The sequence below is a fragment of the Megalops cyprinoides genome, chromosome 16 (assembly GCF_013368585.1).
Source record: "Megalops cyprinoides isolate fMegCyp1 chromosome 16, fMegCyp1.pri, whole genome shotgun sequence".
Lineage (NCBI taxonomy): Eukaryota > Metazoa > Chordata > Actinopteri > Elopiformes > Megalopidae > Megalops > Megalops cyprinoides.
The window spans coordinates 10,325,261-10,353,041 of NC_050598.1; the positions used below are offsets into that span (position 1 = coordinate 10,325,261).

General features: G+C 45.5%; 1 protein-coding gene across 1 annotated transcript in view; it reads right to left on the bottom strand.

Moving 5' to 3' along the window:
• Positions 1–21,128, bottom strand: part of LOC118790878 (serine/threonine-protein phosphatase 2A 55 kDa regulatory subunit B beta isoform) — a 68,322-nt gene extending 47,194 nt beyond the window's left edge. Inside the window, exon 1 of the mRNA XM_036547999.1 lies at positions 20,777–21,128. Within this exon, the coding sequence (XP_036403892.1) occupies positions 20,777–20,855 (79 nt within the window). The 5' untranslated portion in view covers positions 20,856–21,128. The remainder of the gene's footprint in view (positions 1–20,776) is intronic.
• Positions 21,129–27,781: the final 6,653 nt, after the last annotated feature.

Genomic DNA, 27,781 nt, shown 5'->3' on the forward strand with positions numbered 1-27,781 from the left:
TACTGCATGATCTTATACACCTGTGTGTTTAATAAGTGCAATACACGTTGTTTGCTAAGGGGGCAACAACAGTTACATTGAAGGTGTGATTCTACCATTCTCTACAGCCCTCCTCTCAAAAACCGTAGCTACTGAAAAGTATAGGTACCAACAAATACATTCAACAGGCCCTAGAAACACTCCATAACTTCCAAATTCAAGGCAAATTCTATCTAAGGCATTAAGCGATCATGTTCTTGGTGTGTCGCAATCACATTCCCTGCATCTCTTCCAACTGTTGAACACTGAGCATCTTCAGCGCATGGTCACCTGTATTCGGTCCATTCAAACAACTGATCTGGTTACTGTATAAAAAGGTTTGAAATGAACAAAAACAAGAACAGGGTGTACCCCTGTTGAACGTAACCCTTGTTGGTCCCCCAAAACAGTATACTGGCATTCTCCACAATGGTAATCCCCATCGCATGCTTGTAGCTCTGCCTCTGCCCTTGGGTCCTCGGTTTGAATTGCTCACAGAGCCTCACGCTTAACTCTGTTTGCCCAGCCTTCCAGATGGACATTTTGTCTAAATCCCCCCCGGTTCATCCCACAGCGTAAGACGCTGATCTCATTTCAGCTCACAGCGACTAAAGCAGGCTGGAATTTTGATGGAGTGGGTCCATGGGCATGTGCGTGTATGGAGGAGCTGACCGTAAACACTAGAACGGAATGGAGTTTATTACGCCCCCTCAGGGGAAATCAGATTGCTATCAGCGGCATAGATAAAAAAAAAAAAGAAGAAAACATTACAACAGACATCACAGTGAGGCACTGCAAAAAGGACATTATATAGCCTGATGTAGCTGAACAATGGACAAAGAACATAATTTGAAAAACGAATGTTTATTGCCTTAAACACAGAACATGAAACAAAATTGTCCTAGAATATGTTCTTGTAGCTATGCTGTGTGTGTGTGTGTGTGTGTGTGTGTGTGTGTGTATTATAATCTTACAGCATTATATGAATCTGGAAATGAATGTGAACATGGCAGAATATGATATGCAGAGGTGGGGCTTAGCTGTTTCACACTTCGCAAAGTAATTATGGTCCCACTGCATCCATAACCACAACAGAACAGTCAAAGTCAAAGTACAGTCACAGTGAAAGTACTCAATGTTTCGCTGTCATTCTTAACACAAACACTCACACACACTGCATAAGACATGCGCATGAACTGTATCACTTTAAACAGGAGGATCAACACAGGGATCATTACTGAGAAAAATGAAGGGTAGGAAATATAAAGGACTGCACACCCAATCAGATGTAGGGAGAATGAATAGATGGCCAAATAGAGACTGAACATGTAGAATGGGTGTTAGGGTTAACAGCCTCACTCTTTCAATAAGTGCTAAGGGATCTTTAATAGCCAGAGTCAAGACCTCGGCTTACTGTTCCATCTGATAGATGGCACCTCCTACAGCACAGTGTCATTTTTACTGTGCGATCACGTTGGCTTTTCTTGGTGCAGAGGTGCCCTCTACTGGCCTGCCACTTCCAGCAGCAACCCAGTTTTCCCCAGAGATCCGAGTACTAACCAGACCCATCCCCATTTAGCCTCAGTCCCTAATCATGACACAGATAGAGTGGTATGGCTGCTGGCTCATGGGCAGAGAAGCACACTTACTCTGAATCACCATGGCCTCCATTTATTTCCTCACTGGGGGGCAGACCTCACATGATAAGCAAACATGAATGCGGATACACACGCGCACACACACACACACACACACGCGCGTGCATGCATGCAGCCCATTTGCACACATCTGCTCACTGGAGTGACAAGGCAGAGATCCGCTGCCTCCCCTAGGGGGGGGGGGGGGGGGGGTCCGAGAGGGGGAATTGTGTTCACTTCAGCGGGCAGAGCCGAGTCCCATGCTGCTCTTCACAGCTGACTTCACCCCCGCTCCGTCCACCGCTGTCAAACGCTGCATCCTGTTTCGGGGAGAGACGCTGGGGCGAGAACGGGCGCACCCACCACAGGGAGCTCCCTCTGTCTCCCAGCCACGCCTGTCATCACTACAGCCCGTCACTTCCAGCGAATTCGGCCGATGGACATATTAACATGGCTCAGAAATACATAAAGTGGTTCTCAGCATCACGTGTAAACCCTAAAGATACAAACAACCCCTTTTTCCTCACTGCCTGAAACTCACAAGAATCAATGGGTAATAGCCCACCAGCATAATGTTTATATGGACAAATGTACTCCATGGACAGAATTAATTAGGCCAAATATTGTCTTACAGCACCACCATCTGGACAAGTCATAATATTACAATTGCCTTTCATATAATGCACAAAGATGCGTACCTGCACTGCATATCTAAATGCATTCATGGCCAGGAAATGGCTGTGTAGCATACTATAGTGTTACAAGGCTGGGAACCCAAATGTTTCTGGCTCTGTTCCATGTTGGGGTACTGCTGTTTGCAGCCTTGGACAAGGTACTTAACCTGAATTGCTTCTGTAAAGATGCCAGCTGTATAAATGGATAATATGTTAAAATTGTATGCCGTGTAAGTCCCTCTGGATGAGAATATCTTCTAAGCAACAGTAATGTAATGTCTGGAATTCATTCATTAACTCCATTCAGTCTCCCAGAGGATGAGATTAATGGTGTTTTTCTACTTGATGTGCCATTTCTCTGGCAGGATTGGTACGAAAAAAATGAATATGGATTCATTCTTTTTGTGAACAAATCTGGTTAATATGCACACCCAGACAAAGGTCTGAGTACAATTATTATCATGATGATGTCATGACCCTGAGGTCTACAGTGAAGCCTGAGCCACACGTGGTCTGGTTACGCTGGCCGAGAGCTGAAAACAGCACACAGCAGCAGTTCCTGGCAGGCAGGGAAAACAGTGGGAGAGCCGGGTCAGAAAGGTGGCATTGCGCGGCTATATTCGCAGCCGATGTGAAAGTGAGTGTGTGACCTTTTTTGCCTCTTCATTGTCCCTGCTGTCAGCCTGTTTCAGCTGATGCAGCTGTTGGACTTTTGTGGCAAGGCAAGCAGAACGAAACACCTGAATCACACACACACACACACACACACACACACACACACACACACACACACACACACACACACACGCACACACGCACGCACACACACACACACACACACATACACACACAGGAACACATGAACACATATATGAACACACATACACACACACACACACACACACACACACACACACACACACACACACACACACTTGAACACACACATGCACACACTTTGTTCATCAATGCCAGACTCTGGGCTTCTGAGCACCATGTAACAGTTATTAATGCTGCTGTGATAATTGTAAGCGCTGAACGATATTTTCGCAGCTTTTGATGTATGAACTTCAGAGGAAAGCCAGTTTAAACAGAGCCCTGATAACAAAACTGTTTACAATGCCTAATTGATTCAGGAGGAGCTGCCTGTAGTAGGAACAGACTGTAAATATCTCCAGCACCACGGTGGCAGGAAATTAAATCATGATCCTCCAGTAAGTCATTAAAAGAAAGCACTTTCTAACTGCAGCTTGGACAAAAGGAAAAAAAATCTATTCTATATGTCTACAGCCAGAAGGCTCCTTATGATTTGTCACATATGTGGATTAAAAAGAGAAACATTTTGTGTTTTAATGCAGAGCCGAACGCTTAACATAATTACCTTCATCACAGCAGCGTACCAGCATTTATAAACACAGCCAGGGCATCCTGGGAGATGATTTGAATTTTAAAGCCTAAAAAGCCTCTGAATGAATGTTCTGCTTTTCCCTGCTCTTGCCATATCCCAACGGTTTCTAATAGGCATAGAGATATCTCCAGTGCATCTCTGAAGATGCCACAGTACAATTCAATCAAGAGAAGTGCATTTGTTAAAGGAGACCTAAGAGTATTTGTTAAGCAGCTCGTACAGTGACGGCCTCCATTATGTAGATACACGACAGCTGTGTTAACAGCCTCCAGTGTGCCCCATGCAGTAATCACTCACAAGCTCAGGGAAACTCTCTAGCTCTGATGTTTCTCCTGACCCAAATTCTCCCTCATCACGTAAGCTCTAAATGTCCTGCCACCGACCCGGGCTGCAGCCTTGTGTAACTCGCCCGTTTAGCCCAAGCAGGGGGTCTCACTGCTGGCCAGGAATCGATCGGCCGCTCTGGAAACGGGACGAAATCAATGAGACGCGTCGGGGCGCGGCCCCTAGCGTGCGCGAGGGGGGGGAGGTGGGGGTGGGGGGTGGTCTGGTGGGGAGGAGCGAGGGCCAGTCCACACACATCAGTGGGGGAGGAAGAGCAGCCCCACACAGACTGGTGCCAGGGTGGTAGGCAGGCACCCGCAGGCTTGGCTAGTCTCCCCCGACATGTCCACCAACAGTTGAAACTGAACATGTAAAGTGCTGAGGACTTTCCAGCACTGCAATGATACACTACATTACACTACATTACATTATTGGCATTTAGCAGACGCTCTTATCCAGAGTGACTTAAATGGGTTACAATTTTTACATGTAGTCCATTTATACAGCTGGATAGTTACTGAGGCAATTCTGGGTTGAGTACCTTGCCCAGGGGTAGAATGGCAGAACCCCAGTGCGGAATTAAACCAGCAACCTTTTGAGTCCTGCTCCTTACTGCTATGCTACACTACCGCCAGAATTACAGAGATACAGGTCTAAGAGAAAGAAATAGCGAAGGAGATTAGTTAGCGATATAAGGCAGGATCAATCAGCCTCCTTTTGGAACGGAACGGAATGTGGCCCAGAGAAACAGCCATATGGCACTATCAGCGTAGATGGTGGTGTCTATCTCCAGTCAATATGGGCCCGTATCATAAAACTTGCACCTGTACTGCGGCCTTTCTCAGCTTCTCCCCCCGGAGGACTGCAGCTGACGCCGTAATCCTTCAGCTGCGAGCTCAAAGGTGTGGCGGCAGAGGATCCGGGTGAAAAGACGCAGTCGTCTTCCGTGACCACAGCTGACCGGGGGACGCAATCAAACACATACTGAAGAGACGGTGGAAGCTTTCAAGCGCGATTCCTCTGGTGCCGCGAATTTGGACAGGCAAAACGAAATCAAATTCTCCCAATTATCCCCTTAATGATCTCTAGCAAGCGACACGGGCCGCAGAGCGAAGCTCATCAAAAATGCAGCAGACAGTAGATGGGCAGCGTTTGAAAATGGATTCATATTTCTGATCTCTAGGCCCGGCTGTGTTTTTTTTTCCTCCCTCCTTCTTTCTCTCCCTCTCTCTCTCTCTCTCTCTCACTCTCTCTCTCTCTGAGTTTGTCTAATCTAATGACTGCTGTAAGGGTATGGAAAAAAAACAACACCCCTCGGTTTATCTTCCAAGAAAAGCCCCCCCCCCCCCCCCCCTCCCGCAGAAGCTGGCGAGGGAACAGCCGGATCTGATTGGAGCAGGGATGAATGCCCCGCGAGAGCCTGGCAAGACCCTCTCATTTTCACATCATCAATACTAATGGAACCCTAACAAAGTATCGCTATGACAACCCACATGACCACCCACCCCACCCCCTCCCGCTTTCCTTTTGAGGGCTCAGTGGCAGGGCCCATAGGGGGTAGCCCGGTCCGGCTGACCTCAGACCAGTTTTCTGCCACCCGTTCGAGCTAATGTTTTCCCAGGTGGCTCTACTGGCTCTGACAGCCCTCGCTATTTCAGAGTCTTGAAAACACATACTCTATTTAGCCCCGTGTCAGATTGACCGCAAATTCAAAAGACGCAGACTGAAACGCAGCTCTTCTGGCCTGCTGAAATGATAACTTTAACAGCGGTGCCCATGTTTTGTGGTTCCTTGTTTTTTTTTTTGGGTCGTTAGGCAAAACGAAAACATTGCGGCTAGCTATAAACGGAGACGGGAGTTCACGCTGATGTGGCGCAGGGCTAAATTAAACAGGCATTCCACATCATGGGTGTCATCAAGAGCTCCAGCGGCTGCCTGCAGGCACCACCTACATTGCTATTCATTATTTCGAGGTTTATTTTTAACAGTATCTGCTCGTACAGTCCCATCCCTGCTCCCCTCTCCGCTCTCCCTCACTCTCCATCCCTGCTTATTTCAGCTGCAGCAGCCAGTTTCACCTCTCAGTCAATAAAACCTTGTGCAGCGTTTTTTTTAATCAGCAATGCACTGTGTTAAAGAGTATTGCGAGAAAGTTTATAGTTTTTTTTTATTTGTTTTAGGGACATGGATGGACATTTAAATATTCTATTCATTTCATTTCATTTCATTTCAAATGTTGCGAATTATTGTGTCACTCCCTAATAACAAAAGCTTAATAACAAAAGCTGAGCTCATAATTCACAAATATAATTCACCCCGTCTTGTCTTTGCCAATATAGTAATGAATCGCAATAGCATGACATTAAAAAACGATGGAATGGAAATTAGGAAGAGAGCTGAAAAACAGCTTTTACAGTTTGAAGCATTATTTCCTCCCTTGACATAAGGATGTTATTGCCGACCTGGATACCGCCACGACTCACTCCTGAAATAACATAAAAATAGTGCCATTAGCTTGAAAGTAACTCCTACTTTCTTTTAGCACATCGAGACTCTCTCATGGCTCTCCCCAGTGCAGGCTCCCTCAAAAACTGACTCGGATCTCACCGCATGAAGCCTGGAATGAAAAATACATGCTTTTTTCCCCTTTAAAAATGTACATCATTTATTATTTCTTAACATTACTTGACAGCTATTGGCAAGTAACTGACATCTTGTTAACATCCCTAGTTTATTGTTATGTTTGTTTCCTTGGGAAATGCTCTGGCCTTGACCCTATTTTGTCACCAGACTCACTCCTCCCACCCTGCCTCTAAACACACATCACATATGCGTGTCTCTCCCTCCCTGCCTGGAAACATGTCCCAGATGCACAAATCGCCTCGATTGCCCAGAATCCCACTCAGCCATCCAAGGATAATCTTTAACAGCAGAGGGGGAAAAATCTGAACACAGAAACTAAAAAAAAACAAAATCAAAACAACAGCATCGTCACACAGTGGACGTCACACGAGGGATTACAAGACTGCGGTTCAATTACAAAGACAACTGCGTAAACCGCTTTTCAAGCAGATTAAACCGCAGTGAATGACACAAACATCCAAACAGCAGAGTGAGCGTAGGCCACACACGCATTTTTCCGGGGAAATTCCCCATTTCTTCTGGGCGCAATCAGGGCCACAAAATGAGCGAAGTCGGGCTAGCTGGGATTGCACTGGCCCGGTCACACCGAGAACACAAATGCGCAGTTGAAAAACTAATAACTACAGGACACCCACCCACACACACGTGGAGACATGCACACACACACTCCCAGCAAGGAATAAATCATGACTTGAAGTCGTGATTTGTGAAACATTTCGGTAGCATGTAGCACTATGTCCCACTCTTAGACTTTCTGGCAAGTTTGTCTGTCTGACAGAATAATCCCCCCCCCCAGCTCTCACAATGTGTTACACAACATAACAGCAGAGTGAGCTCTGCCTCAGATTCAGAGGGACCTGTCTGAGCTTCACCCACCCGCCACCTCTGCTAATGAGCCTGCAGCTCTCCACAGACACCAGTGACCCTCTCCAGAGGAACATGAAAGCTATGAGGCAGCACAGAGGACACGGACGCCCCACCTCTCGGGCACAGCCACCAGAGGAGCTTCTGACGATGCGAAAAATGAGTCAGACCGCAAATGTCTGCACCCCACATCCAGATATGAGCGAAACCAGGCTGTTTGCTGGTGGCTAAGCCGCTCCACCAGCACTGCTGCATGCGAGTTTGATGCATTTAGTCCGGGCTTTCAGATGCGCAGAGCGCTAAAATCTCAACTGATTCAATTACACAGTAATTACTTCCCTCTGCAGGTGCCGGCAGAGAGACTGTGTGGACCCAGGGTGCACTGGGGCTCCTCGAGCGCCGTCTCCGCCTCTCTCTGATCTCAGCACGGCGAGCCTCTCCCGTCTCCCGCGAACCCGTTCACTGGAGCGACAGAGAGACGCAGACTGGGGCTCTGGGACTGAAGAAAGCGGATGAGAGGTTTGAGGCCGCTCTACATCTTCGGCTCGCTGAGAGCCGATTAAATAAATTTGGGGGGAGGGAAGCACAGAGGGAGAGGAGAGAGAGAGAGAGAGAGAGAGAGAGAGAGAGAGAGAGAGAGAGAGAGAGAGAGAGAGAGAGAGAGAGAGAGAGAGAGGAGGAGGAGGAGTCAGGTGGAGAGCATGTGAGCCTGGGGCAGAAGGTGACCTCAGGGCATGGACCTGCATCCAGTGCCCAGGCCGCTCAGAGTGCACCTCACAGTGCATTACATACTCACCCTGCAGGCCTCTTTGCCAGGGAAGCTTCTAGCACATCACATACTTGGACATTATATTATTGTCATTTAACAGAAATTCTTGTCCAGAGCGACTTACATAGGTTACAAATCTCCTTTACATGTTATCCATTTGAACAGCTGGATAATTACTGAGGCAATTTTGGGTTGACTACCTTGCCTAAGTGTACAGCAGCTGTGCCCCAGCAGGGAATCGAACTAGCAACCTTACAATTATGAGTGCTGACACTATGCTACACCGTCACCTTTCAATATACCACAGTCTGTTTGTACCTAGGCCATTCTGATTCAGAGCTTTGAATATGCAGCAGGATTCAAATGTGGCCATGAGCTCAGTGTACTGGCAGCTAGGTCTCCATATTTCTGCCTCTGTGACAGACCGGGAGCACACCTGGAGAGCACCTCTGTCCTTGGTGCTGAAACATTTCCCATGACTTCAGGCATGGTGACGCACTCTTGCTGCACAGGGTAAAAATAGTGTAGTAGAGGTGACTACAGCTCTATTTTAGTATCCGCAAAAGTGTAGGTTATTCAACTGCCCCGCCTCCCACACATGCCCACACACACACACAGACATATGCACACACACACACACACACACACACACACACACACACACATACACACACTCGTGTGCACGTACATTCATCACTCCAGCGGACAGCAGGAGGGACTCTCATGGGCCCTCCTCCATAGCCCTGTCCCAGCTGCGGGACGTCCTCACAATTCACCACAGGTGAAAATAGATCTGCCAGCAAAGGCCTCCTCACTCATTTTCTCTGCCTCCCAATCACCACCCTGTCCAACCGCTCAACTAATGGAGGCTGCTATTAAAAGTCAGACGCCGCGCGGCAAACTGAACTGACGCCACCGCTACATAAAATCCCAACCCCTTGCCCGCTCATGACCGGGTTTATTAGAGCCTAAATTTACATTTGGCATGTCCACATGGGAATCGATGGAGGCTGTTTAAAAAGAACGTGGCAGGAATACCGGCAACATCAAATAAGCGAAAAAATGGCTGCAAATTTGCAGATCACTTGCAGATGTCCACGCAGAGGTAATTAAGAGGAATAGAAGCTCTGATTTCTAATTAGAATATTCAGTGTTAATCATGCATTAGTGAGCAGTTATCACCTGTCAGCTCCCCAATGTCATCTCACCTTCAGTGGAGGCTTCCTGTGCATACTGCTCTCTCTCTCCCCCCCCCCACCCCCTTTTTAGCGAGCAGATCAAGCCTACAACACCGTGAAGAGCCACTGAAAGAGGGGGATAGAAATAGACGTGACCTCTTTCAGTGGTAAAAATTTTCACCGGTACGGCTGAAAAACCCTTGTTTCTCGGGGCTCCTCATCTTTTTACTCCAGCTTTTTTTTTGGGTTGTTATTGCGAAGGACCACAAACCACACAGAAAGAGCCTGACCCCCTCACCTCCCCCCTGCTCCTGCACACATTCAGACGTGTTCGTAATTCCCAAGGGCAAGTAGCCTCTTCCCACAAAGACACACTGCCGGTCCTCGGGTGACACATCACCATAAATCCCCCCCCCAACCCCACCAGTACTGCCGCCGCCGTCACCACCACACCCTGCTATAGCAGGCTGCACACTGACACACACTTAATTAATGATATGGCACTCTCTCTCTCTCCCTGTCTTCCCTCTCCCCCTCAACAACACTTTGCTCAGCTAAAAATACAATCTGCTCTCAAAGAGAGGGGAAGGGCTGGTGGTTACCTCTGGAAACAAGGCCCGGGTAAAACACACAGCAGGCCCATTTAAGGGGACAGATGTCCACCCACTGATATATTTCCCAAACGGGTCTCGTTCCGTGGCCCGCGTAAATACGATGTCATCTGGCGTGAGGTCTTCTTCTTCTTCCAAGGGCTGCTCTTATCAAATGTTCGAGGCCACCTCATTGGTTGGAAAAAAAAGACAACAGGGGCTTCTTATCCTGACAGGGCCTCGGGGTTACCAGGCGAATATCACTGATGGCAGAGACATTTGGACTGCGTGTAAATACAGATAACATAGGCCAGCTTTTTTTTTCTTTCTGGTGTTAAGTGAAGGATAAAAGAACACTAGTGTCAGCTGACATATTCTGCCTGTGTCAGGAGGAGCTGGAGACAAAGCAGAAATTGTGTAGTTGTTCCTTTCAGTTCCCAAACTGTTCAGACCCAGACGCAGGCTCCAGGGGCAGAAAGCAATGAAAGGCAAGCAAATGGACTGGGAAAAGAAAAAAAACAAGGCCTTTCTGCCGAGAGACACTGCTATTTAACAAATGAGTTATCGAAGGGGGGGAAAACAGCATGAGGGCCGCGGCTGGCTAATACCCATCCTCCCACCGTGAGGGGCCTTGAGCTCGATTTCATCTCGGAAGCGCCAGGTCACACAGAGCAACACGTAACTCGGGCTGGAAACTCCTGAGGCAAGGCAGAGAACAACAGGGAGAAAGCACGGAAAATTGAGCGTGTACAGCCGTGGCAGCGGCCTTTAGTCTATCTGAAGTATGGTGTCACGTTGCCATATGTGCGTTTATGTGGGTGTGTGTGCCTGTATCAGTGGACAGCCCTACACTGTGTGCATGCAGAGGGGATAGCATTACCTATGGCCTGTATGTGTGTGGAGAGGATGGTGTTAGCTCTAGCCTGTGTGAGTGTGCATGCGTGTGTACAGTATGTGTGTGTACTGTGTGTGCCTGTGTGTAGGGCTCAGCTGGATGCAGCCCCAGGGCTCAGGAGTCTGGCAATGCTCCCCAGAGTGGGTCATGACCACTGACTGACTGGCCCAGCCCCCCCCCCCCCCCCCCCCCCCCCCCCCCCCCCTCCCCAGGGAAGTGGACTCGGGGTTCCAGGACATCTACCCGAGCAGTCAAAATCACAGGCAACTCTGATGTTCTCATATTGGGACCAGATGGGACCAAAGAGCTTATCCAGTTAATGCCCAAACCTTTTTGGTTAGATTTGATAGCCTTCACATTGAATTAGCACAGTGGTGAATTAATTCAACCACAAGAAAACACACACGTAGCAACACAATAGGGCTTCTCAAAATGGCATATAGCATTATATTTCCTCTTATTGACAGGGATTATAATAAATTATCCAAGACTATTTTTCAAAAATATCCTAAGATTTCATCAGACATATGAAAAATGAGTACATACTCATCATCATAAAAAAATATATATATCTATACAAAAAATAATCATCATGTTAGATACACTGTAACAGTGGTTATATGATATAAAAGGTGTTATAGATACTCATTCAAGATGTGTCTGCTGAATATCACTAATGTTAGCTAGTTAATGAGGTTATTTTCAGCATTTTATTTGCTGATGTAAAATCGGAATTATGAATCTGCCTAATCAAAGCCCAGCAGGGGTTTCTGTTCACCAAAAAGTATCAAGGAAGTTTATTGGTCCAGCCAATAATAACCACCTTTGTGAGCTAGGCTAGTCATCACCAAGCCCTTTGCAGTGCTGAATGGATTTTCTAACCCAGAACCATGTCATATCAAGACAATCACAGTTTTAGACCTGCAGCCGAAAGCTTTCACTTTCACACTTGGACAGTGGACTGGACCCAGGTGGATCAAACTGCTATTAATCTCCAAATGTGAAAGGCCCTTTAGTCTCCCAGGGCCAGAAGCAAAGATATCAGGATAAGGATGTCAGTTGTATCTGAACTAAGGAGGGGGTGGGGTGGGCAGAGGAGGGAGAGAGCGAGTTCTCTCCTGTAACCCTCTCCTAGCAAGCACACAATAGTCCTCCCAGAATCACAGTCTCAGAGAACACAGCATTGTCAGAGATAATGCCAGCCCATCCATCCTCTCGCGGTGATGTTTCACACAGCAAATCTCCATTTCAGGTCTAAATTTTCCAACGAATGCTGCTTTTGTAATATGCTGATTAAAAAGACTGTGTATGTCTGACCATGAGAGCCTCTCTCTCAAGCAGCCGTGTGTGTGTCCTTACAAAGGCCCTTTCTATAACCAAAGAAAAGCTCTATACTTCACCATGAATTGTGTAAGAGGAGAAAGAAAGGAGAGAGAGAGAGAGAGAGAGTAGTCGGCATAAATAAATGATGAATCCTCTTTGGGAGAACACATATTTTGTCTGCAGAAATGTATTTGTAATGCAGTCTTTTTGCAACCCGCTGAAACAGTTACACAGACCTCCATGAGGTGGGGGGGGGGGGGGGGGGGGGGGCTATCAGAGGTAACTTCATTACAATGACAGAATGTGCTCAGAAAGTAAATATCTCTCTGGGACTGTTAAGAACAAATAACTTAGTCAGGTCTGTTCATTAGAACAGTCAACTTTTCACAGGAAAAAAACCAAGGGATCTGAATACGCTCGTTGTTGTCTTCCAAAACTTTCTGTTGATGCATGAAAATAAATTCAGCAGCCAGAGGCAAAATACATTAGGAGAGGCAAAAAAAAAAAATGAGACGTCAAAAATAAAAGAAGTGAAATGCCAAGGGCTTCAGCCCAAAACAGCGGCCTGCCAGCACCAGAGACAAATTGAGCTGTGATAGAAAAGCCAGCCTAAATAAGCCACATTAAGTCTATACCTACACTTTGTAAAGCAATCCATCACAACACGCTCATGGCCATTCCCGAGCGGCTGTCTCAAAGCCGTCTGGCAGAATCCCTCCAGTCCACTCCATTCCACTTCAGCTCTATCTCCCCCCTTTCCCTGCTCTTCTCTGTCTTTCCATCACCTCCGCTCCTCCTGGTTCAATGCCAGAGTCAGCAAATATAAACTCGGTGGTTAAAGGCTGGCTACTGTTTGCTTGTTGTGATTGCTGTACTGGAGATAAGCGTTTTCAGTTTTTGTTCATGTTTAATTAACCAATGTTTATTAACGCATGTTAAAAAAAAAAAAGTTTTACACCAGGGCAATATGTGGAAAAGAGGATTTTAAAACCGAGCAGCACTCAGTGAAGATTGGGGAATTTTCTCTCCATAACAGCAGCAGAATGCTGGGAAGGTGCAGATGTGTCACCTCTATTAACAGTAAGCTGGAGGTGTCAAAAAAGCTTTCATGGATCTATGAATGGTGTGTAGGCAGAAAATCCCAGTGTAGAGTATGACAGTAGGAAAACACAATTGCCCATTGACATTCTGGACACAGAAGTACCGGAGGCGTTAACAAGATCGAAGTGACAGTTTGTGTGGCATCGATCTACCACCCTCAGTGCCTGCGCTCAGTGTAGGCAGCAGTGGAGTTTCACTCTTCACTGCAATGAGACAGGGGCGGGGGGGGTTGGGGTCACAGAAAAGGACACGCAAGGTCATCCATGTGTGCCTGTGGACGGGAGGATGGCTCTGGAGAACGTTCTCACTTCATCGCTCTCACTGCACTGAGTAACACCAAAGCGCCTGGCATAAACAGCCCCCCTCCTGAATTCTGCTGTAATTCCTGGGCTGTGCTGAGGGTGACTGTTTGCAGAGAACCGCCTCAGAAGAGAATTAGCCCTCCACTGGAGAACAGCATTTGTAACACTGTGAGACACTGCTGAGGGAGTTAAAAATTGGAGACCTGTTGCCCCTCTGAGCACTGACTACAAGATCCAGCTGAATGCCTGTACTACCAGAATGAGACAATGGGGCTGATTCTGAGTGGTTGCACTGTATATCCAGGAGGTCCACCACAGAAAACATCTTTTCTAATTGCAGTTTTATTAACTGTTTCCAAGTTTTCATAAAATAAATCTTTGTTTTCAAGTATTACACAGTGACATTTACACTTTGCTGAGTCGAAATGCTTAGCTAGGTGCCACTTATTTTGTTCATACAATGTTGTAAACTCCCAGAGCAGAGCTGTAGGCATTTTCCCCTTTTGAACCTTAAAACAGATATGCCGTTTTCCCCCATCATAGCCTGCCGCGTCCTGGCATCCCTGACCGACCCTGACCGGCTATAAGAAGAGACACTTGTTTACAATCTAAGATTGGACCTCTTATTGAATCACTCACCTGGATTTATATTTATTCGCGCCCAGACAGTAAAGACATCTGCTGAACATTAGCCAGGGCTTTTGGCAGCCTGCAGACTGGCTGAGGGCAATTTCAGTGGCTGCAGTCTCAGCAGATGTCGGACAGAAATCTTAACCAGCCGAAGGCTTCTCTCAAACCCGACGATCTCCTCCACCTCCGCCGGCATCTTGGGGGGCTGCCACTCCCCGCTGCAACGCATCGCCTTCCCAAGCTGCCTCTAAAACTCCTGGGAAATGGAGTAATGCAATGTGGTACGCACCGAGTGACGCCTCTCCTTGCCCTGCCAAACACTTACCGACTGGGTGAAGGGAGCATGCGCTGTTCCCCTACAGCAATTTATACGTGCCTTCCCACTCTCAATATGTAGCGGAGCGCTTAACATACTGTATCTTCAAATGTGATGTAACACTTTCTATTAATCAGGCAATTTACCAAAGTATCTAAATTGCAAATGTTGTGTAAACACATCCTGCTCCAAAGTAAATCATATGGAGTGTTTATGATTTAATTAATGATTTTTAATTATGATATAATTACACAGGCTACTTGAATAAACTAGAGCCATGTCCCTAACCATAACATTAACCTCTGCAAGGAATAACTGCTTGATCTAACTGGGGGCAATTCATAATAAATGGTGGTCATATAACATGTATTTAAAGTAGTGGTAGGAAAAACATATGGGGATATGTGAAACTAGGTTTTATACCAACGCAGAGGAGAGAAGGTATAATGAATCTTGTCACCTCTAGTTACTACATCCTGTTCTGGAACAAGCAACTAGGATGGCCTGTGCTACCTTCAATCCACAAGGGGTCCTATTAATTTATAAAAATCTGGAGAGTGAGAACTTGTTACTTAGCCCAATGCCAACCTTAACCCTAACTCCAAATGCGACATAAACCATCTCTGCACCTGTACAACTGTGTGTGGGTGAACAGGTCTTACTCATACAGCATAATATATTTAAACAATACAATATAATATAAAATTAATAGGAAGTATGAACAAATATTCTTATATGCATCCAGTATCCAAAATCCAAACTGCATTTTACTGTGTTAGCACCAATTCCAGATCATTTTAGAATATTATTTCCTGCATATGACCCTTATTTTTGACAAAATTGTTTTTATATTTCGAGTATGAAAGAAAAATCTGAATAGAAACCTTTCAGATTAAAATAATAATCATGCACTGTGTGTGATCTGATCAACAGCTGTATATGTGAGATTGTTCAGAATCAAAGTGGGCTGAATATCTGATTTGAATGTAAAGTGACTGAGGAAAATGAAAATATAAAAAGTGCAATTCTGCTTAAACAGAAGCTAAGAATTTAGATGTAGCACTCAAAAGACTTTGTTAATAAGGTGTGGTTACATGTGAGAATTCTCCCTCCCCACTGACGTTTTCTGCTCTCTCCTGACTCGACTTTCTTCTTCATCTGACCAACAACCTCTCTTTCCCACCTCCTTGTCTCCCTCTTTTCCCCTGCTGCACCCATCACTCTGCCCATTCTCTCCTCCCCTCTGCTCCTGCTCTGTCCTTTCTGAGGCTGGAGTCGCCAGCACTGCTGACAGTGCTGAAAAGTGCTCCAGACAACCAGGGCCTGTCAGCTTATCCTGTCCCTCATTAACCCCATCTGACTGCGGCTCTCCGCTGGCCTGGGGTCGGGGGAGCCCATCATCCACTTTACCGCACTAACCTGACTTCCACACGAGCCTCGCTGCCCAGCATCGTCCCCAGACGCCGTCTACTCGACCAATAAAACATTGTGCCCTATCTCCCAAGCTCTATCCTCAGCTTCACACGCCCATTATGTGGGACGTCCGAGTTCCAATCAAGGATGGATGGAGGCAACAAAACCCAGAGGACACTGGAATGTTCCAGACCAAACAACAAAGTGTGAGCTGACTTGGAGCACAGCAGTTGCCCCCTTGAGCTTGGAACTTCACCAGTACTGCTACAGTTACACCCAAGCTGTTAGCTATCATGAAAAATAAAAAGTTGACGGTTGAAATACACCCTCCATCAAACTAAGCCACCCCCAAAAGCCAAACTACCACCAGGCCTGGCCATTTTCCAGGGGAAACATTTGAAAGACATTCCTATTGCAAACAGTTCCCCTTCGTCGCGTCTTCGCAGTTGGGAGACGGGTCTTTTGGCAGAGGACGCGTGCGGCATACTTGTTTTTTAGTCCCATTTGTTCAACTGCGGTCCCACCTAAAGCTCGCGGGGGCCGCATGCCTGCCCGCCGATGATTGATGAAAGGACCAGACGTCCCGCATGTCTGAAACAGCGGCGCTTGTTTTTCCCTGACACAAACACATAGCAGCGAAGAAATCATCACCTTTTAAGACTTAATCCATCAGGGTTCAGGTGACGCGTCAGATTCATTACGCTCAAAAAAAACCCCCGAGACAACACACATACAGATCGTGCTCCAGAGAACGGGCGAGAGAGCCGGGCAGAAACGCTCAGGCTTCACAGTGAATTATCTGCATTCAACAGGGCCCCCAGAAGCAGCCAGTGCAGCTCTGAGCTAATGACTGAAACAGCACGCCTGCCTAGCACCTCAATGGCCACCTCGAGGAGCACCTTTTCAGCGGCTGGCTCTGCATGTCAGAGCTGTCAGACGCTGAGATATTACACATTCCTCCCCTCCCGCCTGAACGGGGATTCAGTTGCTCATTGATCCGCAGCCCTTGAAAGCCGTATAAACCCCCTTGCAAGACAGCAGAGTAACAAACTGGCACGCTTCCTCGGGTATGTGCAGCAGGGCGTGGCTGCTTCTCCTCTGCTGGCCTGTCGGTAAAAGGCTGCGAGAGGAGATGAGGGCGTGGATGGGGGTGGGGTCACTCTTGACCAATGGAAAAGGCTGATGGGCTCAGATGCGGCACCCCTCCTCACCCAGCCTCAGAGGCTGCAAAATCAATTCTCTGGGAAAATGGCGCCAGTGCGAACATTTCTAACTCTGAGGCAGGCGCAACAGCAAGCCCTGTCTGTGAGTGGCAGATGTCTGCCCTGCTGCCACTGTCACCTTCATTGAAAGAGTCGCTCCCTGGCCTGCTGTACCTTGAGGAGCCTGCCCCTCCCCTGACCTGTGTTCTGTGGTTGCTCTCAGTCAGCTCCCTTAATAACACCTCCACACCATTGGCTAGGTGAGGCCAGGCCTGCAGTCACACATAAATTCAGTGGCTGCCCTCCCATCACGCTTCATTTGCTTTCTGCGCAATGCCAAGGGTGCACTTCATTAGCCCTGTGCGGGGAAGGCCAAACATCACCCCTGTGATTTTTCACCACTTCAGACAGACAGCTCGGATGGTCCAATACCTGCCCTTGCACTTTCTCCCTGGTTCGTCTTGACGGTCTTGGCCCCAGCTGTCTTCTGGTGACCACTCAGTTTAATTAACACCATTCGTTCGTGCTTTCCTTTCATCCTGAACATCACTGCTCTTTCTATAGCTGTCTGTCTGAAGGCCACGCTGCAAAAGTGACAGCGATTTTAAGAATCTGACTCAGAAATTGATATACGAGACTGAAATAAACACCAAACTAGACTGTAACTGCGCTACACTGCCTTTGGTATGCCAATAAAACATAAAAAAGGTTTCCAGACCATATCCAAACAAGTCAGGGAGTCAGAAAAACATCATTCTACCACCTTTATGTGCGCAAGGGTAGTAATTAATATTGCATCATTAGTCCCTTCTTTGGAATGTGGGTTCAAAAATATGAGAGAAAAACAAGTAAAAGGAAACCCCCCCCCCTGCACCCCACACACTCCTCCCACAATGGTAGAGTCTTCGTTGTGAAGGGCCCCTGGGGCAAGGGGGTGAATAATTCAAGCAGAATCACAGACAGCGCTAGCTCCGCAGCTCTGACCTATTAAATCCTGTTAGAGATTGTCGACCCTGTGCAGCTCGCCATTCATTAGAGGAGACGGTCGCCCACTCCTTCCTAATGCCCTTAAAAGGCCCTCACCTGAACACGTCTAACAACCCAAGCCTCTGAAAAGGACAGACACGGACTGAATAGCAACAACACCTCAGTAACAAAGTCGGGGGAAGGAGCCCAATTAACGACTCTACGCCCAGGCTCCCTTCCTGCACATAACAAAGAATTCATATAATTTCAACTAACACATTTTTTTTTCCTTTATTATCCTTTACTATGGATTTGCTTACTACTGTGCATGACACTGTGATGAGATGCCAGAATACAAAATGATGTTTCACCTGGAATCAGAGTATGCTAATCCTATGCTTATCAGAGTATGCTGACCATGTAACTTGGTCAAAGCAATAGCAGAAGACAATCCATTTTATATTAAGTACAAGTGACTTTTCCCCTGGCACCAACTGTAACAAACATGGCTGACAATGTACATTTTGAATTTTAAAATTTTCCCATTCTTTCATTAATTTCTGTTACGTGCATGGCTGATTTTCGTCTGTGCACACAAATATATGTCAAGGAACATGCAAGTTAATTGGTCAGTGATGTAATTTCAAATGCTGCATAAGAAAAAGCCATGTGGTTTGGGATTAATTAGCCTGAACTACTGATTTGGTTGAAATATGCTAATCATTTTCTATATGTTTGCACCAAGAAGGATTCTGAGGTTGTTAGGGATATAAAGGGGTACAAAGATTAAAGGGTACTGGGGTTAAGTATAGGTCTGAATTACAACTGATCAGGAGTGAGAGTTTTCCTTTGAAATAGTCATTTCATGAAAGGAAACGAAACTTTGTTGTTGTGGAATAAGTTCAAAAGAACCAGTCAGTGTTTATAAATTCACATCCACCTGGCTGTCACTGATTATTTGACTCCCATGGAAAAGACTCCTATCCAACAATATAAAGTAAGTGTACTTTGTTCAGAATTATGTAGCTGCTAGGCAAGTGCGGTGTTTGAACAAGCATATTTTTCAATATAGTAACTCCAAACCACAGAATTGTTAAGCTTCCTGCTCAAAAGACCCAGGACCTTCATCACAGGAACAGCTACTCAAACTAGTCTAGTACTGCTACTACTACATGTAATGTTTTTTGTACTACGACTGCTGCTGCAGCTACTACTACTAGTAGTACCGCTACTAATAACAATATCACAATGTTCTACTGTGGTGGAAGTCGCTCTGGATAAGAGCTTCTGCTAAATGCATGTAATGTAATATTCCAAAAGATGTCAAGTTCCACAAACCTATTATCTTAATTTCAAATTGCCGAAAAAAATGTATCTAATGCTAAAGAATCTAAATAAATCAATGTACCTGTTTAGGTTAATTTGGCGTGTTATTTAACCTAACTTGATCTGCGTAGCTCGACTTGAAGGAGCAGAGAAGCCAGGGAGTGAAGTTTCGTGCAGAGACCATAACGAGGAGCACGGGCTCCGGGCAAGACTCGTGACGTTTCCCTTCTTACGCGTCGAACTGCCTGCTAGGTTGTGTTCTCTGTCCCATAGCAAGTATGGCGATTTCCTGTTGTTAGTCCGGAGCGTGCTGTGGGTCTTCAACAATTATAAAATACAAATCTGAAAGTGGAAGTTGCATTTTTGTTTTCGTTTACTTCACGTTACGCCCGCGGCAGGAAGAGCTGAAAGAGGGAGACCGTTTCCCCCTTGCATAAATAAACTGTGCTCTCAGGGGCTTGTATGTGGAGAATGACAAGCATGTCACCCACCACCCACTTAATGGACCCTTTAAGCTACACAGGGCTCAGTGCTTTCAGCGCAACTGGAGTGGGAACATTGACTTGTGTTGGAACTTACCTTAGGCGATGCGTACATGTATGTACCACCGCGGACCACGAATAAATCCCTGAAAATGCTAAAGCAGCGTCGGTTCAAATCAGTAACTTTTCTCTGGCCATTTCAAAGAGCTCTGCAAAGGAAAACATCCCTGTACCCACTTCCTGTGAAACGCATTCAATAGTGACTGAAACGTTACTTTCCGAGCTAGTACTAGATTACCCCCTCTCCGGTTTACAGAACTTCCACGGTTCCAGACTTAAAAATAACACACATACAGGCGCGAAGCAACCGTCATCATCCCACTGAAACACAGATGTTTCGTAGTCAAAGCCTACAAGCTTTTATCTGGTCACCGGGAAAGCCTGTGATCATCACATGCAGGCTTACACGTCGTTTCAAATTGCACTGCGTCTGCTAACCACTCAGCAGCCGTTTACAAAACAAACACGCCGGGACAGAGAAGCGGCAGTTCGGGTGTACGTGTAGAGCAGACACCAGATGAGACTGTTTGTGCACTTCTCTATCCCAGGTTCCTGCCCCCCCTCATCCTTCAAAACACAAACACATTGACTGCATGTTCCGACCCCCCATCCCCATGCCACACACAGCCCCGCACAGCGATCACCGCGTCCCTACCTTCTGTGTGGCAACTGGAGGACAGTATGGTGCTCGGAGGTCGGAAGAGGTAAGGCAGGTAACGGGAAAAGCATTTCATCTTTTTTTCCAGTTTTTTTTTATTATTATTATTTTGTTGTTGTTGTTGCTAGCAGCAGAGCCTTACTGACTAGTCCACATCCGAGCTGCCGATGACAGAGACAGAGCAATAAAGAGAGGGAGAGCTCCCTGTTGTCCGGGAGCTAACGCAGCATCACTTTTATTCAGCGTGAATATCCTTCCGTTACTGCAGTCGCGGCGAGGGGAGAGGGGCGATCTCCGCGCGAGGCTGCTCCCACGTTCACCATGCTTCCTTCCCCCCTGTCGCCAGCAGGACGACGAGGTTGTTCTTTTTTTCCAGGATTCAGAGGGGAGGGGGTGGGCTGATGGAGGAAGGGGAAGAAGGGGGGTTGTCTTTTTCTAGCAGTATATAATCTGCTGTGTCGTTGCCTACGATGGGTTGAGAATGAAGTGGCTGTTGCCGCCGCTGTCTCAGCTGTGGAGAAGTTTAATGTCCCAGTAAATACTAGCACACTCCCTTCCTCCCTCCCCTCTTTCCCACTCTGGCTGTCTTTTGCACGCGCGCACGCGTACACACACACACACACACACACATACACACAAACTCATCCATCGCCGGTCTCATCTGCAGACTCAGCAATGGCCAGTTGTACAAATCACATAAACCGGCATAATGTTACACCATCTCTAATCCTTCGTCATGTCTGTTCATTAACAGCTACAAATGCACCGACACCAATAGCAATAATATTATTCCCTTTCTTCTTGTTGGTGGTTTTGGAGCTGTTGTTAGTCAATGTTTTGGTTTACCACAAGTATTTCTGTTAAATGCAAACACATTAAAAAACAAATTAAGACTTTGAATACCATGCACTTCCCAGAGGTGATGTCATGCAGAAGTCCAAATCTTAACAATGGGTATGCTAACCACTGCCATTTCTGTTGCTTGTATCTATAAAGTGGTTCTTAAATAAGAAACATTGGCAATTTTTAAAAAATCTTAGATCACTATACATTCCTCCATGTTGTAGTATTCCATTATGACAATGCCCTCTGCATGGTAGAGTTTGATGTTCCAAATCAATGAAACACCTCTAAATATAAAGAGGAGGTGAGAAGATTCACCATCACTTTGGATGGTCATTCTGTGTCAACAACCACAGAGGGAGGCTTATTTTATTATTATCCAGACTTTGTATTATCAGGACCCAACAACAGTTTGCTTGGCTGTCTAAACTACCCCAAAATGTCCACATCAGCTGTGAGGTACTTGGAAGAAAAAAAAGCATCCACCCCATCCACAAACATCAGAATTTAAAAGACAATATCTGCATGTACCACTGAAACTGATTGGCTGGGACATCAAGCAGGTTTACATCATTGTTCAGAAAAACCGATCTGGATCACCTGTGAATGGAGTAAGTGTACAGCAACTGATCAGCGTTAAGCATGCGGGCTGTGGGCTGTGATCTCTGTAATCCCGGGATCATTCAGATTAAAGTCGCAGTGAGCCGCTCCCGCGGGGTCGCTAGGTAAGCAGTGAAGAAAAGGGACGTCAATCAGCGAGTAAGTTATTCAATAAAGCGAGCCGACCTGTAAAGAGACGGCGCCCGCAGAGCTTTTTTGGTGTCGGAGGCTTATTTAAATCTGTTTGGCTAATACACTCCAAAGCTGAAAGCACCTGTTAGTCTGTCGCCGCGTTGAAAAGCTTGCTTAGATGTAATGCCTCTCTCTCTCTGTCCCGCTGAGAGATCTGTAAGCCTCTTCTCTTCTTTCGTCGGGGAGTAGTTTGATTACATGCCTTCTCATTTTTTTTCCTACACATTTGAATACAACCATTATAGTGAAAGGACTGACACATTAATGACCGAATGTTGGCCTTAAATTTAATGCAGTTTCATTTTGCAGTGAAAAAAGACATTTGTCTTATAGTGGCCAGTGCCACAGTTTTGCTGCTCTGATTTTATGACCAATAAAATACATTTGAATTGATGACTATATAGTCAGACAAAGCAATTCATTCTGGGCACAACTAAGAGTGGGCCACTCAAAGCTATGCCTGGCAGTGCAGCTCACCCTTTAGCCTTAGTTTAGCTTACTGAGTGCCCTCTTCACTGTGCAATGGACCGGGTCCAAACATCCTCTCACACACGCAGCTTACGCTGAGGCTACCGGGCATTTTCGCTTTTTGCAGCCCGGTGTCATTATTAAGTGACACAGTTCAAAGTTACCCAGCCATGAAATAAAGAACGCTCAGCAATCCAGCACACAAGTTGCTAGCTGTCAGGACAGACAGAGGGGGGAAACGGCAACAATGACAACACGGAGCCAGGGGCCCGGCCAGCTGCCAGTGTTTGTGAGTATTACTGGCAGAATCTAAAATAGAACACAGCAACAAAGGCTGCGGAAGGGCCCTGCGCATAGATGGTTTGTCCTATGTGTGCTGCGTCACAGTAATGCCCCTTCTGTTCAGCCCTGAACCACCTGTTTATGGCACTCAGGGGGGGAGCTGTGTCAGTGGCTGCTCCTTTTGCAGGTCTGACCTAGTTTTTGGGAAACTCGTAAATGTTGTTCCAGAACGCTCTGATGCCGGGTACAACCAGACATGGTAGTCGGGGGGGGGGGAGCCTCGTTCTGTGGAGGACAGCATCGGACCTGACAGCATCTTCAGCGGATTCTTAATAACCTAACTGGAAACTCCAGGGGCTATTCCTGCCTTGTTGATGTTTGACTTTCAATTTTAAGCAAGCGTTACTAATTTTTCAAAGCCAACGCGGCCATTAACCATTTATGTCTGATCGTCAAACTCAGTTTCGTGTACTGACAAAAAAATGAATGCTAGCTTAAATTCAGCAGTGAGATTTAAGGACAAAGTACAAATGAGGAAGGTGGAATCTGGGCCTTTTTATAACACTGATATTCACTGGCAAGCAGACAGGGCCGTTTGGAATTGACACCATGGAGTGGAGGGCCCCCCCACTTCATAATGAATGTACAAGGGCTTTCTCAGACACTAGGATGACCAAGGTGACGCTCGGATTTGGTCCGGCTTTCATGGTTATTGAGAGCATCATCTTTATGCTCACACCCCCCTTACAGGCACCCTGAATCACAGCTTTGCGCTTTTGCATACCACCCTTCCTTACAGATGCGTTCTTCTTCCTCATTTGGACAGATGAGTTCCCTGACTCATGGGATTCTCCCAGAAGGCCCTGCGAAGCGAGCAGCCACCCGATGATGTCATGTCTGCATTAGCTAGGCCATGGAGGAGCTGGGTGTGGAAATATGTGGGAGGTAATGGCCACGCACAGTCCGCAGAGGGACTATGAATGCACAATACCTTGGCAAGGGCTCTGCCACAACTCGTTTAGTTTTGTTTTGATTGTCTGACAGTTACAGTTTACAATGTAAGCGGTACTGTTTAAGGCAGATCCAAATTGTACATGTACACATATAGACCAGCTTCTCTGAAACAGAAATATATATAGCACTTTATGTCTGTGCATATAAGCCTGTATGAGAGAAACAGAGACAGACAGACAGACAGACAGAGAGTAGAAGCACATTGTAAAAAATAAGACACCACAAAAACCACTGTGAATATGACAGGCAGTAGATGTGACCAGTCCTAACTGCACATTATTTGCACCCACAGCATTCTCCCTGTTACCTGAATTACATTTGGCACATTTTGGATAATTGCTGTACGCAAAAAAAAACCCTTTACGTGTTGTTTATTGCACCACCTAGCGGTAGAATTTTACATTACAGCAAAGGACCTGAATCTTTCTTTGTCACAGATTTGATGCAAAACGCAAGAAAATAAAGAAACACAAAATTCATTTGCACTCTTTTCACGCATTTTTTATTAGGTAATAACATCATAGAGGCAGCAATATAAACAATTCAAACTCGAATTTTATTTGGGTGACTGAAGACATTTGTGATTAAAATAATCATTACTCAGGAACCTATAATACAGAAAATATACAGTATTAATAAATTGTCTCATTTAATTTATCCTGAATGTGCCTATTTTACTTGACAAATATTATCATTCCAAAATTATCATTCCAAATGTGTCTCCTTAATCACTATAATCAATAATTCAAAAACACTCCCATTATAATATTTGTATTCCATTTTAGAGAACAATGATTTAAAGTATTTTTATCACTACCTTATAATTATTCCTTTTAGTAGCATATGCTCTTAACAGAGCAACTTATGCAACCTAAATATGAGATAATACCCGTTTATGTTTCTTATAATAGTTATACTCCAGCTAAATGCCTTGCTCACTGCAGCAGTATAAAAATTAGAACACATACCCTCCTGGTTGTAAGCCAAAATCTGATTGACAACACAACAAGATGACCACTACACGGCAATTCCAGTGATGTGGGGGCATTTGATATACAACAGAAATGTAAATTCTTTATACCAAACTCCCCCGGACCAGTTCTGCCGCCGCAGACCCGCGCAGTATGGGTTTAATGCCACAGAAATCAATAAAAAGGGTCCTGGGTTTTTCGGGAGCAGGTGCCATCTGTCTGTTTCCCCGGCTTATCAGCATATCAAAGCCCTGACTTCCTCTCCCCTCCTGCCTCCCACACTGCCACACAATGAGCCTGAGTCACGGCTATGAGCCTTCACAGAGCGCTTTTTTTAAAGAAGCACTAAACCCCTCCATGAATATTTATGAGGAGAAGGGTTTCTATATTTAGAGAGATAGACAGAGATATATTACGCTGGGAGAAACAGGAGGACATATAGGTGGGTGGAAATATACAGGGAGAAGCGAGCCCTGAGCGTTCACGTTTTACATGTGAGAATGGCAGTGATTCACCATGCGGCGCATGTAGACTGCGGGCGTTTCACAACTGCGCCCCCAAGTTCACCTGTGCCTGTACGTGAGCTGGCGGTAGATATCGCCTCCATGTGCTTTTTTTTTTCTTAAAAACGCTCAGTCACCTCGGTCTGAGAACGCGGTTGTGTGGAAAGCCGCGCGGCGTCTTTTCTCGTGAGAATAGCTCAAGGCCTAGGTTGCCTCTGCGGGGGATTCCGACGCAATCGGCGCCCGGAGGATATCCACCCGGTGTGAGATTCCCCCATCACTGCATCCACCCTCCTGCACCACCGACCGCAAGCTGCCACCGTGCTATAAGGCCACGCACTGTGCTTGATGTAGAAAATCACGTGTCACGTCTTTTTAAAGGAAGGCCAGATCAGGGGTGGATTACTGGCACTGGCATTTAACTACATTCCCAAAATATATGAAAACTACTGTGCTCATAGGTGGATCAATACCTGTTTATTCATGTTATCAACTATTATATCAAGTCAATTGTGTCGTTTTGGGCGCACAGCATCATTTGAAGTGAGAAGGATAGATCAATTCATATCTCCATGGTAACATCTTGACGTTCAATAGAGAACCACAAATACTCTTGCTTAGTGTGAGGCATTAATACATGCCTGGAGGTTGCAGGAAACCAGAAGGAACTGGATTAAACTCCAATTCGACAATTCTACCTAGCAACTTATTTTATCTTGCACGTGTTTAATATGATGGTCTGTTCATTTTGAATCACACTTGTTTTTAGCTGAGAGGAAAGGCATGGGCAGGTATTTTTAGTATAATTCTCTGACAATCCACAACATTTACAACTACCTTCAAACAATGTATCTGCATGCTATCCTCAACTGGGCTCGTAACCCGAAGATTGCAAGTCTCATTCCCACATGGGTCAATGCTGTCGTGTCTTTGACCAATGAAGATCACCTGATTCATTTCAAAAGATTCGTAAAAATAGTCAATGTAAGATATATAATTCAACCAGGGGCAAGGGTCTGTTAAGCTAATAATGCAAATAAACTCAAGATTCAAATAGATGACCATGAAAAAGTCCAGTGCTATGATACACACCCATGCATGTAAGCACACATGCAAGCTGATTAAATTAATATAGTATTATAAATAATAATATTATAATAATATTATAAGTAATACTGTTTATTTAATAAATTCTAATTACCTGAATACGTGATAAGGGGTCTTTTGAAGCTTTTGAAGAACTTGATACCATTGTCTTAATCAAGTTATATATACATCTATATCTGCACTTTTATCAGTATAGCCAGCAGGTAAATCCATTTACATCTGGGGTTTTATGTTCAGCTTACTTGTATCAGTTATAACAAATACTTCACTTATATAACGTATTTCAGGGCCATTATACCAAAGAACAACTTCGTAATAGATTAAAGTTCTCTTAATAGATTAAACATCTGTCCTTCAGAACAATAATACAAATCAAGCGATATTTTTGTACTGCAATGTACCACATTACCTTTTTTTCAGAGGCAATACCTCTAAACGATATAACCTTGCAAATCTTGCATCATCTTTACTTAACGAAAAGTATAGAAGGTTGAAATAATGAGTTTTATTAATATTCATGTATTCATATTTATATATTTTTCCTCAGCCTTGCTTCGGTCACTCACAACAGGGGATTTTGTTTTATTTAAACGCGTATTTTATATAACACAGTGTAAGATATCTCTATTTGTAGTATTTAACGATTTTAATATATGCTTGTAGGACGAACTACACGAACATTAAATAGTCGCACCAACAGCCGAGATGCAGGAGCCTGGGATATCACCCTCTCTCGCACAGCTTCAACAGGCTTTCGACTATGGCCGCTTCCACACACTTACGCAACCCCACACTCAAGGCGAAGAGGGGGCGCATAAGTCTGGTTTCTATAGTTACAAGCCAACCAATGCCACACCACATTCATACTTCAATTTCCCCCGACAACAACTTCAAAATATAATGATCGTGACTACACAGACATGAATAGCCTATAGTAATTCACTATAAACTGTCATCGATGCAAAATCGCGTTTAATGATCCAATATTCCTCATTGGTAATCAAATGTGTTAAATGTATTTT